Below are 13,062 nucleotides of genomic sequence, written 5' to 3' on the forward strand. Positions count from 1 at the left end.
AACCCTCACGATTCAGGACACCTTTCGTTTAGTCTGTAGTAGTGTTTAGTTCTCCACCCTTCCTTCTTGTTGGTCCCATCATTCCCAGTTTTATCTATTCATTATTATTATTACTATTATTAGTATTATTATTAGTGTGTTTGTGTGTGTGTGTGTGTGTGTGTGTGTGTGAGAGAGAGAGAGAGAGAGAGAGAGAGTCCCTTGAGAAGTTCAGTAGCCTAAGGGCCCAAATGATTTAGGATGGTGTTAGTTCCACTATGTCCTTTCTTCTTCCATTTATAGACATGCAATGGAAATCTCACTGCATAGGAATTTCAATTTGCTACATATGTACACACACAGACACACACACTGAAATGCATACATTGTGGCCACATTGCCACACACTTCAATTCAAGGCAGAGGATGAAAGACAATTTGCATGCACATACAGTATAATGTAGGTTTTGGTGCCAAGACTTCATGGTGGGTCTAAGAGTGTGATGTGCCAAGTCTTTTTGTTTACGTATCAATGTGTGAGGCTTGGACCATGGCCAAGTCCCTATTGTTATGGGACTACAAGTGTCTGTCTCTCCCCTCTCTCAAGTTCGCATGAGGTTGTGTGTGTGTGTGTGTATGTGTGTGCGTGCGTGTGTGTGTGTGTGTGTCTCTGACCCATAACTGTTTAAAGGGCAGCAGCACATCAACAGTTCCCTAATGAAGAACTTGGTCCAGGTCAGCAGTCAGCGCCATCGTCTCATCAGTTCTATAATGAAGATCAACAGACCGATTAGTGTGTGTGTGTGTGTATGTGTGCGCGTGTGTGTGTGTGTGTGTGTGTGTGTATTCTGCTGCTCTAATCCTAAATCCTGCATGTTATGGTAAAGGGCATGTCTTTAGCTGATCATGATTGGATAAGATCCTACAGTATATTGCCCAGTGTCTGACTCTAGGAGCTCTTCCTCCTCCCTCCCTCCCTCCCATCACACAGAGCCCTCGCTGTACTTCGGTGAGCCCGAGTATGTTGTGGACGAGAGCGCAGGTTTTGTTGAGGTGCCTGTCTGGAGGACAGGCACAGACCTCTCCAAAACGGCCACCGTGACCGTCCGCTCCCGCAAGAGTGAGCCCGTCTCTGCTGAAGGTGAGAACTGAAGCATCCACTCTCCATACCACATCTCCACTCAGTGGCTCTTTTCTCTTGCATTCCATGATTGAGTTTCATAGAGTTGAACAAGGGTGTGTTATGATTGGTAGATAAAATGGGAGTGTGAAAAGGTGAAAAGGGCCGAATGTTCTTTTGCGTTGCCCAAAAAACACTCTTCATCTCTCTGTGTCTTTTTTTCTCTCTCGATTCTGCACACAGCTGGCATGGACTACGTTGGCATCAGCCGTAACCTGGACTTTGCCCCCGGTGTGACCATGCAGACCCTGCGGGTGACCATTCTGGATGACCTGGGCCAGCCGCAGCTGGAGGGCCCCGAGACCTTTGACCTGGTGCTGCGCATGCCCATGAACGCTGTGCTGGGCGAGCCTAGCAAGACCACCATCACCATCAACGACACTGTCACCGATGGTGAGGGAACACACACTCACACACACACACACACACAGATCCCTGCCCACTGAGAGTGTGCTGACCCTGTGTGTGCTGTGTGCAGTGCCCAAGGTGCAGTTCAAGGAGGGCGAGTACCGCGTGGACGAGGCGGAGGGCGTGGTGCGGGCCGTGCTCTACCGCAGCGGCGACATCAGCCTGCAGTCCAGCGTGCGCTGCTACACGCGCCAGGGCTCCGCACAGGTCATGATGGACTACGAGGAGAGGCCCAACACCGACGCCTCGCGCGTCACCTTCCTGCCAGGTCTCAGACAGCACACCTGTGCACACCTGTGCACACACACACACACACACATCTCCTGCCACTCAGGCAGCTGCTTCTTCATCTCTTAGTTGGAGTATTTAACTCCAGTTCTAAACTGTGTGTGTGTGTGTGTGTGTGTGTGTGTGTGTGTGTGTGTGTGTGTGTGTGGTTTAGGTGAGAGTGAAAAGCCATGTATAGTGACCCTGACGGACGACTCCATCCATGAGGAGGACGAGGAGCTGCGTCTGGTGCTGGGCACGCCGAAGAGCAAGTCCCCCTACGGAGCAGCGCTGGGGGAGCAGAAGGAGGCGCTGGTCACCATCACTGACCTCAAAGACAGTAAGCAGCTGGCCACTGACCTCATCAGACACACAGCACCCGCACACACCGACGAGATACACACTCTGGGATCACATGCTCCGTCTCTTTGGAATGACTATTAAATGCTGACTAGCTAATGCCTATAATGCTACTATGAATAATGTGTGTTTTTCTTTGTGCACTTTATATTACACCAAATGTGGCCTCATGATCATGACTTTGAATGTGTGTGTGTGTGTGTGTGTGTTCTCCTCAGAACCCATCATCAGGTTCTCGGAGCTGAAGTACAGTGTGCGGGAGCCCCAGGCTGCTGGGGAGGTGGCGGTGGTGAAGGTGCCTGTGCTGCGTGTGGGGGACACGTCTAAGGTGTCTGTGGTCAGAGTCCACACTAAAGACGGCTCCGCCACCTCAGGAGAGGACTACAACCCCCTCTCACAGGGTGAGCACCAAGTAGCCCACACACACACACACACACACACACACATACCCTTACACACTCACATACCCTTACACACACATACACAGTTTGCTCATTTCTGAAATTTTCAGGGAAGGTCAGAAATGACCCAAGGAAGAAACGATTAAATTGGGAGTGATCCGTATCACCGTCGGGATTCCGGAGGTGTTTATGTTTTTCGCTTAGTGGTGTAATGGCATGGTATGGCCACGTGGTGGCGATCTGAATAGTTTAGGTTCAAAAGTATGACAACCTAGGAAGAACGATATAGGCGGAGGTCTGCACACTCTGAGTGCTTTTCTAGCTTCATTTGCTATTCATTTATTCGTCTGTATATTTATCTGTGTGTGTGTGTGTGTGTGTGTGTGTGTGTGTGTGTGTGTGTGTGTGCACTATAGACGTGGAGTTTAAGGAGGGAGAACGGGAGCATGTGGTGGAGATTCAGGTTCTGTATGATGGCAAGAGGGAGATTCGAGAGGCCTTCACTATCCACATGAAACCTGATGAGTACATGGTAGCTGAGATACAGGTCAGTGAACACACATCCATAGAACCTCATACACACACAAACCCACACACACACACACACACACACACACACACACACACACACACACACACATCACTGGCGCTGTTATCCTAGAATAAACCACAGCTTTTTGTTAAGGTCCAAAATATAGTTCACACCAATAGTAAAAATAATCTCCACGTGTACCAATAATTCCACTGTTACTTCATATTTACAACCAACGTCAAGGTGGGTCAAGGTAACAAACACATAAAGACACACACACACACACACACACACACATGCACACATACACGCGCGCACACACACACACACCTGCTAGCTTAAATAGCCAGAAGGCAGCTGCCACTGTCAGCGAGCCCAGCACTGTAGCCAAAAATGGCCCCAAGCGCGCCTCTCAGCCGGCTCTGTGTGTGTGTGTGTGTGTGTGTGTGTGTGTGTGTGTGTGTGTGTGTGTAAATGCCACACCATGGACACACTGACCCAAAAACATATAGAACTGCTGATCACAGACCCCGAAGGATTTACTTATGTAAACAATGATCTGGAATACTATGAACTGTCCTGGTGCACAAGTCTTGTCTGTGTGTATATTTTACACATCTAAGATGCTATATATAGAGAAAAATAAATACATAAATAAAAATCATCCAACCATTCCATAGATTTAGGGACTGGGATTGTAGCACTGTAGCTGGGATGCACAAGGATTGAATTGTAATTTTTTAATGCGTCCTCCCTTTTCAGATGAACAAAGCTATTGTTTACATTGAGGAGATGGACAGTGTTGCAGACGTCACCTTCCCAGCCGTGCCACAGGTCGTCTCCCTGCTGACTTATGATGACACAGGACGTGTCAAAAATCACCCACATCCTCCCAATGGATATCCTGTTGTGTGCGTCACGGTGAGTTGACCAACCAGCTTCTGTCAACAAACAATACTGTACCACATCATGACAATATCTCTCCATCTTTACCTGTTATCATTATGTCTTTACCTGCAATTGGACATCTTAGACATATAAATATAGTTTTATTCCCATATATTTACAAAGTGCTGTGTTCTGTGTTTCCACCAGGCCTGCAACCCCAAATCCTCTGACTTTGATAAAACAGGCTCCATCTGCACTCTGGAGAACATCAACGACACACTGACCCAGTACCGCTGGCTCGTGAGCGCCCCCACGGGGCCAGATGGGGTAACCAGCCCCATGCGCGAGGTGGACACAAACACCTTCTTCACCAACACCAAATCCATCACACTGGACTCCATCTACTTCCAGGCTGGCTCGCGGGTGCAGTGCGCTGCCCGGGCCTACAACATTAAGGGAGAGGCCGGCCTGGAGCTCAGCTCCCCTATTACCTCCATCAGCCAAGAGGAGGGTAAGTGGAGGACCCATGCCTGGGGCACTCGCATGCTATCAGCACCGCTGTGTGAAGTGTGAAGAGGGTTATGGGTTATGGGTTACAGTATGTCTCTACTCTGCTGATTACTCAGGAAGAGTTACGAAGAGACATGCTCTATTCTAAAACAATATTTGATGTTCATAATTCAGAGATCAATTTAGCAGTGACTGGCACAGGTTGACTGGAACCCCATTCTTTTGTCTTCAGGTATGTGCCAGCCACGTATCCCTGGCACTGTGGGTGCTGAACCATTTTCTGCCAAGATCCGTTATACGGGACCAGATGACCCTGACTACCCAAACCTGATCAAACTGACTGTGACCATGCCACACATGGACGGTGAGTCTGTGGCCTGGGGACAAAGCTGTGTTCATACATGTTCTGTGTTTAACAACATGCCTGCTGCTAGCGTGTCTTCAGCAGACAGCCCTGAATAACACAGTAAAGGCCATTTAGCAGTACTGCTGTGCTCTGATAAAGCTGTGTTTGAGTACACGTCTGAATAATGAGTAAAGGCCATTTAGCAGTACTGCTCTGATACAGCTGTGTTTGAGTACACGTCTGAATAATGAGTAAAGGCCATTTAGCAGTACTGCTCTGATACAGCTGTGTTTGAGTACACGTCTGAATAATGAGTAAAGGCCATTTAGCAGTACTGCTCTGATACAGCTGTGTTTGAGTACACGTCTGAATAATGAGTAAAGGCCATTTAGCAGTACTGCTCTGATACAGCTGTGTTTGAGTACACGTCTGAGCTGTCCTGTGTGACCTATGACCTCTCCTCAGGCATGATGCCGGTCATCTCCACGCGGCCCCTCTCCAACTTCGAGCTGACCCTGAGCCCTGACGGGACCCGTGTGGGGAACCACCGCTGCTCCAACTTGCTGGACTTCAACGAGATCCAGACAGGCCACGGCTTCATCACCGACTCCACCAAGAACCCCGAGATCATCGGCGAGACGTCGGCGTACCAGTACAGCCTGGCCATGCGCAGTGCCAACTCCCTGCGCTTCTACCGCAACCTCAACCTGGAGGCCTGCCTGTGGGAGTTCAGCAGCTACTACGACATGTCCGAGCTGCTCAACACCTGCGGCGGCTCCATTGGCACAGACGGACAGGTGGGCTTCACACACTTTGGGTCCATGTCTAGAATGTGATACCTGAGCCCTAATGACCTTTTCAGGGTTGGTGTAGGCGTCAAATCCGACAGCTGTGTCTGCCTCGTGATGTATTTATTATCTCTGGATGACGCATCAAAGCTTCCACATGTTCTAAAGATATGGTTCCACATGTGCTGTGTCCCGTGTAGGTTCTGAACCTGGTGCAGTCCTACGTGACCGTGCGCGTCCCCCTCTTCGTCTCGTACGTCTTCCACTCTCCTGTGGCGGTGGGCGGATGGCAGCACTTTGACCTGCAGTCGGAGCTGCGCCTCACCTTCGTCTATGACACTGCTATCCTGTGGCAGGACGGCATCGGGAGTCCACCTGAGGCAGAGCTACAAGGTGAGGTGCCAGGTGCAGTTGATGATGTCATTTGAGGGAGATGAGGGAGTGGGTGGGGACTGGGACAGAAAGTGAATGTTAGGGACAGTCTTGATCCTAACCAGTAGGATTCTGTTGGCTAAAACAAATGCCAAAACAGCATGTCTTATTGCATGGTGGTGATGGTGTAGCCCAGTATGGTTTATTCTCATGATGGCCTGCAGAGGGAGTCAGAGAACTCTGGGCACAATGACAGTGGTGGTGGAGCTCATTACATAGCTCAACATCACCACCTAGTGGTCCACTCCCAGCACCACCTAGTGCTGAACACAGGAGTATGGGGTGGATCTGCCGCTGTGATGGCCAGTGATTCCCAGGTGTCCACTCATTCCCTGCTGTGCTGTACTCCACAGGAGCCATGTACCCCACCAGCATGCGCATCAACGAGGAGGGCCGCCTGGTGGTCAACTTTAAGACTGAGGCTCGATTCAGGGGCCAGTTTGTTATGTCACACCCAGGTAAGGGAGCACACAAACCAGTACACATGAGTAGAGTAGAATGTGTTGTGTCTGGTGGAGCTTCAAGAATTCACAGAATTGTCTTTGTCGTATACATGGAGATACAGTGTAAAATGTAGTGAAGTGATATTGCCTCCTCACCACTGCATCCATGTTTGTTGTCAGCGAGCTCTCTGGCGTCCATGGTGATGTCTGCTGACCACCCTGGTCTGACCTTCACCGTGTCCCTGGTGCGCACCGAGCCCACCTACAACCAGCCCATGCAGCAGTGGAGCTTTGTGTCCGACTTCGCCGTGAGTGCCTCAGAGAATTCCTCGCGCGTGTCCTAGATGCTGCTCTGTCTTTTTTAGAGATCATGTAAAGAGATGCTCGATTATGGCAAAAATCATAATCACAATTATTTTGCTCAATATTGAAATCATGATTATTAAACATGATTGATTTTGGAACATTCATTTAATTTGAATTCACAAAACAACATTATATCTCAAATTATATTTTCATAATCATTTGAGCAATCGCACAGCCCTAATCATGTATGTACATCACATGTCTAGAGTAGAGTAGTTTACTGTAAATACTTCTGCCCTGTGTGAACCTGAGTGTATTTTTATTCATTTTATTTATTTATTTTAATATTTCAGGACAATGCACATTAATGAACATATACAAAGTACATGTAAATGTGCCAGATTATAGCCCAAGGGCTAATTCCCATCAGTATACATCAGTTATCAATTGACAGTAAAGTTAATTTGCTGCTCTATGACTGTTGTTGTCAACTGCATATCTGTGTTTGTGCTGCAGATCAGAGATTACTCGGGCACGTACACGGTGAAGCTGATCCCCTGCAGTGCCTCCCCCAACGGAGAGTTCAGCATCCCCCCCGTCTGCCACCCCAGAGAGCCCCTCACCTTCGACATGGACATCCGCTTCCAGCAGGTCAGCCCTGCCAGCACACCATCACCAGCACACATACCACCAGCAAACTACATCCCCATACAGCCTACTACAAGTCCCATCACCAGCACATATACCAGCAAACTACATCCCCATACAGCCTACTACAAGTCCCATCACCAGCACATATACCACCAGCAAACTACATCCCCATACAGCCTACTACAAGTCCCATCACCAGCACATATACCACCAGCAAACTACATCCCCATACAGCCTACTACAAGTCCCATCACCAGCACACATACCACCAGCAAACTACATCCCCATACAGCCTACTACAAGTCCCATCACCAGCACACATACCACCAGCAAACTACATCCCCATACAGCCTACTACAAGTCCCATCACCAGCACATATACCAGCAAACTACATCCCCATACAGCCTACTACAAGTCCCATCACCAGCACATATACCACCAGCAAACTACATCCCCATACAGCCTACTACAAGTCCCATCACCAGCACACATACCACCAGCAAACTACATCCCCATACAGCCTACTACAAGTCCCATCACCAGCACACATACCACCAGCAAACTACATCCCCATACAGCCTACTACAAGTCCCATCACCAGCACATATACCAGCAAACTACATCCCCATACAGCCTACTACAAGTCCCATCACCAGCACACATACCAGCAAACTACATCCCCATACAGCCTACTACAAGTCCCATCACCAGCACACATACCACCAGCAAACTACATCCCCATACAGCCTACTACAAGTCCCATCACTTGATTGTTTGTGCAGGTGAGTGACCCAGTATCAGCAGAGTTCAGTTTAAACACCCAGATGTTCCTGCTGTCCAAGAAAGAGCTTTGGTTGTCTGATGGATCTATGGGCTTCGGAGAAGGAAGTGACTCTGCATTTTCTGAAGGTAACACGTAGTACACACACACACACACACACACACACACACACACACACACACACACACACACACACACACACACACACACAGACCAAATGTCACAATGACTGCCCATGTGAATGTGAATGACTCTGTTTTCCAGGTTCTACCATCTATGGTCGTGTGATGGTGGACCCTGTGCAGAACCTGGGTGAGTCCTTCTCCTGCAGCATTGAGAAGGTCTTCCTCTGCACTGGTGCTGATGGTTATGTGCCCAAGTACAACCCCACCAATAAGGAGTATGGATGCCTCGCCGATGCACCTTCTCTGCTCTACCGCTTTAAGATCCTGGTATGCTAATCAATTCTCAATACTTCTTATTCAGTGTCCATTTGAAAAGCACTGTCTAATTGTGTGTTGGAAATGACCTTCTATTTGTGTGTGTGTGTGTGTGTGTGTGTGTGTGTGTGTGTGTGTGTGTGTGTGTGTGTGTGTGTGTGTGTGTGTCTGTGTGTGTGTGTGTGTGTGTGTTATCAGGACAAAGCCCAGCCTGAGACCCAGGCCACTGCCTTCGGAGATGTTTCGTTTGATGCCACTCTGGCTCAGGACTCTGCAGAAGCATTGGCTCTGTCCAGACAGGCTGGCTCCGATGGCTTCACCCTCTCCTCCTCTCCACTCTTCCAGGTAAAAAGGAAGCAAAGCATGTTATGTTAGTCTCACAAGTTTTCTGTGTCTGTTCATGTAAATGGTCATGGAATGTCATTGCTCAAGCTAAGATTTGGTATGTTAATGAATATTTTGGGAATGGCAGACCCCAACACATGTACATGATATTTGAAATATGTTGTAGTCCTTCTGTGTTTATTCCAATAAAATGATGTCTCTGAATAAACTGTATACCAGTTAGGAATTCTCCTGAATGTTTACCTCTGTGCCTCAGGTGGCAGCTGGCCGTGAATGGTTCATCCATACTATCTACACCCTTCGCTCCCGTGAAAACGCTAACCGTGGTATTGGCAAGCGCAGCTTGGAGTACCACCACACCGTCTCCTCTAGCCTGGTCAGCCAGCCTCTGAGTCGCCAGCGCCGCTCGGCTCCAGACCCTGAAGCTCTGGACATCGGCGCGGAGAAAAGTCGAGGCACCAACCTCCAGCACATTGCGCTGGACCGCTCCGACCGCATCCGTGTGAGCCAGAGGCAGCCCTGGGCGCTGGAGCCCAGCGTGGGCCTGGAGCGCCCCCTGGTGGAGGGCAGTTTGGGGCGGGAGCCCGACTCGGACTGGGCTCTGCCCGTGGGCATGTCCACGCTGCTGGGCGCGGCGGGGCTGCTGCTGCTGCTGTGCCTGGTGGCGCTGCTGGTGGCGCTGCTGGTGCGGCGGAAGCGGGCGGAGAAGAAGTGCCCGCCGTACGCCACCTCGTCCAGCGCGGCGTACCGCGACACTGCCAACGGCTACCAAGGCATGGCCAGCGCCTGGCAGCACGCTGACAGCTCGGAGGTTTAGAGGTGCCCACCGCAGCCTGTTCTCTCTCACCCTGATGTCCCCTGTCCTGTCCATTCCCCCATCAGCCATGTCAGTGGCCTCTGAACATGCCACACCCCAAACCCACTCCACACCCCCACACTCTGGGGGCAGCTTGTCTGCTGGCTGCCCATTAGATTGGAGTCAGATGAAGGTGAGAGATGAAAGGAGGATGTGTTCAAGTAGAACCTCTTACTGATCAGTTCAACAAACTAGAGGGCTTTGCTGTTCAATCAACATAAAGCATATCTACTAGATAGCCAGCTGTGTTTGGAAGGCTAATGTTGGAGAAATGTTTGTTAAAGCCCTGATCGCAATATCTGGATCTTCTGATGGGCCCATGATCAGTTAAGGCAAATGAGTGGAACTTCATTTAGATCATTTGGAGATGAGCACGCCCACTATCTCTGTGTGATGGTGTCTGCTCCTGTTTCTTTTACTTTATGTCCCAAGATCTCCCCACCTTCACTACAACCACAAAAGCACTGTAATATTGCCTATGCATGGAAAGTCTAGAGCATTTTTGAATGGATTCTTTTCCCCACCCATACTGGTCTTGTGCTGAGAGTGAGCAGGTTGGTTTTCTTATCCCTGACACAGATGTAGGGATCAGGTGTCAATAAGGCAGCCAATCTTCTAGAACCTGTGCAAAGAACAGAATGGCTTACTGTAGTTGGAATTATAGTTACGATGCATATTTACTGTACTTGTCTCAATTTATCTCTTCTCTTTTCTGGTTATGAGTGTATGTGTGTTTAAGATGCGATAGCAGGCAATTGAATAGATGGGTAAGATTTGGCAGTCGGCAGTACTGGATGTGATAGATTTATGTATTTTTATAATATGAATTAATTATTGATGCACTGTTGTGTTTTAGAGCACATGTCAGTGTTCCCGTGAAAATATACCATGGATATGGTGCTAATCAAAGGGATTGTAATGTGTAATTTCTGTCATTCGAGTGCATTACTATTCAAATTTGTAAATGTTTTTATACATTTTATTTTTGTTATGACTGGTGAAATGTGCTTTAGACACACTAATGGTGCATTTGTTGTGTACATAACTGCCTTTACAGTATACAATGTTACAAGAGGATACAAACACTACCATTGTACCCTGATAAAACTTGAAGAAGTGAATCTCAGATAACCTTATAGTGACTAGACACCCTGAGCTATTAATTTATGCCTGAATGTGGCCATAAAGGAAAATGTAGAATTTTTGAGAGAAAATGGATCCCATGTAGAATGTGTTTTTCAAAACAAATGCCCACAACTGAGAATGACTCAAATTGTTCCATAGTTCATGAAGTTCATGTATTCAAATCTTTCTTGCCAAATATAAATATTATACATTGATGGGTTTTCTTGTCACTGATTTATTGAGACGATTAACAAGTGGTGTCTGTATTATGTCAGTAGCTATGCTTTATACAGACAAGCTCTTATAGGAGTTGTTTCTGGTGTTCTTCATCCTAAATCCAAGGTTTAGTATCTAATACAGTAGTACAGCTGTGACATGATATTAGACATGAAGCAGAATCTTGAGGTGAACCAGCAAGACATTGACCATTTGAGGTGTCAAGACTGATCAAATTGCTATTCTAATCATATGCCACCAGAGAGGGCTATTCAAACCAGGTTAGTTGCTAGTAGGTTATATGCTGAATCATCTCTCTAACAGATGCTCATCAGCTTTCTGCAAACATTTCACTGGGTTTACTATTAACTTAGCCTGACGAGCCAGACCCACATCAAGTTGTAGGATCTGGGAACTCACTGCAGTCAGGGCTCAATCGGAGGGTTGGGATAAACAGTTGTCTTTCAAATTACCTCTCCGCAATAGGATAACGCTAAACGAATCATCTTCTGGTTTTCAAGTAGCAGGATGCGTAACCTTCCCTCTCCACACAATAGGATAACGCTAAACGAATCATCTTCTTGTTTTCAAATAGCAGGATGCATTACCGTCGCAACTTCTGATCGCATGTCTGTCACCATTATGTTAAGCCCGCCCACCGACTTGCTGTGATTGGCTCGCTAGATTTTCCAGTTCTCAGCTCCTAAACTCTATGGATCGTGCCTAGACTGCCCCGCCAGCCAAATTACATTTGCTGCCGCTAGGGGCGTCTAGATTTCTAGGCTACTATTAACTCACATTCTTACCAAATGTCTCATGAGGTCCTTAAAGGGTTTAGGCAGAGGTAGTTTTGCTAATCTGATATGAAAGATTAGATACTGACAAAGCTAGAAGGAAAACAAATAGTAACCTCTCTCTATGTCTTCGGTAAATTAAAGTCAAGGACAGGTATTAAAAACAGATATTGAATAAACTCTTATTATGACCGAAGCAGGCTAGAGTTATTTTCTGTTGGGTTTTTCTTTTTTCTTTCTCTTTCTGTAATTTTGTGTCAATGATTCTGAATGACACTGAGAGACCAGGCTGCACGAAACTTGATGGGCATGTTGCCCAAAAAGAATGGCACGGAACCATTGATTTTTGTTTTGATCCATCGTCCACCCGCTGCACCAGACCCCCCAAGGTATGGTGGACACAGCTTTCTGTGAATATCTGGAGAACTGTAGGGCCTAGGATGATCAATTTGTTTTGTATGGTGGCCTCAAGGGGCCATCCCAACTCATCCCAACCACTCAGTTGTGGTATAGCATCACCTAGTTAAAAATGAAAAGGTAAAAATGAGGCGCTGTAATCACATTTATATTTGGCTGACGTGTTCAGAACTGCACAATATTTCTGTTAGGAAATATTATACCCTCATACTGAGTTGCATGAAATTCCGTCCCTGCTATTTCTGTAGGGAATGGGAACAATACAGAAAGTGATGCACACTTATGCACACATGCACATGTGCACACATAGTTTTTCATGGCAAAGACAAATCATCTACTACATTTGCATTTGGGTACAGTTTACCAAAGACCTCTACATTTTGCATTCACCTTAGTGCAATTGCAACAGATATTAACATTCACGCTCTAAACACTTTTCACTTACAAAGTTAAAGGACTACAGGGTTGAATATGGAGTGGACAGAAATTAAGGACGTCTATTTCCTGCATATGAGCGGCGGTCATATATGTACCGGTATGAGGTACATCTACTTCATCATCAACTGTACAGTCTTGAGGGGCTGTCCTTCCCAAAG

General features: G+C 47.4%; 1 protein-coding gene across 1 annotated transcript in view; it reads left to right on the top strand.

The window, feature by feature from the left end:
• The window catches only part of frem3 (Fras1 related extracellular matrix 3), a 29,723-nt gene extending 18,480 nt beyond the window's left edge, over positions 1–11,243 (top strand). The window contains exons 7-24 of the mRNA XM_062553335.1: positions 971–1,120; positions 1,343–1,552; positions 1,638–1,835; positions 2,010–2,174; positions 2,413–2,595; positions 3,012–3,142; positions 3,890–4,048; positions 4,223–4,526; positions 4,758–4,889; positions 5,337–5,668; positions 5,860–6,052; positions 6,445–6,549; positions 6,715–6,842; positions 7,357–7,491; positions 8,275–8,401; positions 8,538–8,725; positions 8,912–9,058; positions 9,315–11,243. Of these exons, the coding sequence (XP_062409319.1) occupies positions 971–1,120; positions 1,343–1,552; positions 1,638–1,835; positions 2,010–2,174; positions 2,413–2,595; positions 3,012–3,142; positions 3,890–4,048; positions 4,223–4,526; positions 4,758–4,889; positions 5,337–5,668; positions 5,860–6,052; positions 6,445–6,549; positions 6,715–6,842; positions 7,357–7,491; positions 8,275–8,401; positions 8,538–8,725; positions 8,912–9,058; positions 9,315–9,875 (3,548 nt within the window). The 3' untranslated portion in view covers positions 9,876–11,243. The remainder of the gene's footprint in view (positions 1–970; positions 1,121–1,342; positions 1,553–1,637; positions 1,836–2,009; positions 2,175–2,412; positions 2,596–3,011; positions 3,143–3,889; positions 4,049–4,222; positions 4,527–4,757; positions 4,890–5,336; positions 5,669–5,859; positions 6,053–6,444; positions 6,550–6,714; positions 6,843–7,356; positions 7,492–8,274; positions 8,402–8,537; positions 8,726–8,911; positions 9,059–9,314) is intronic.
• Positions 11,244–13,062: the final 1,819 nt, after the last annotated feature.

This window comes from Sardina pilchardus, chromosome 2 (assembly GCF_963854185.1).
Source record: "Sardina pilchardus chromosome 2, fSarPil1.1, whole genome shotgun sequence".
Taxonomy (NCBI): Eukaryota; Metazoa; Chordata; class Actinopteri; order Clupeiformes; family Clupeidae; genus Sardina; species Sardina pilchardus.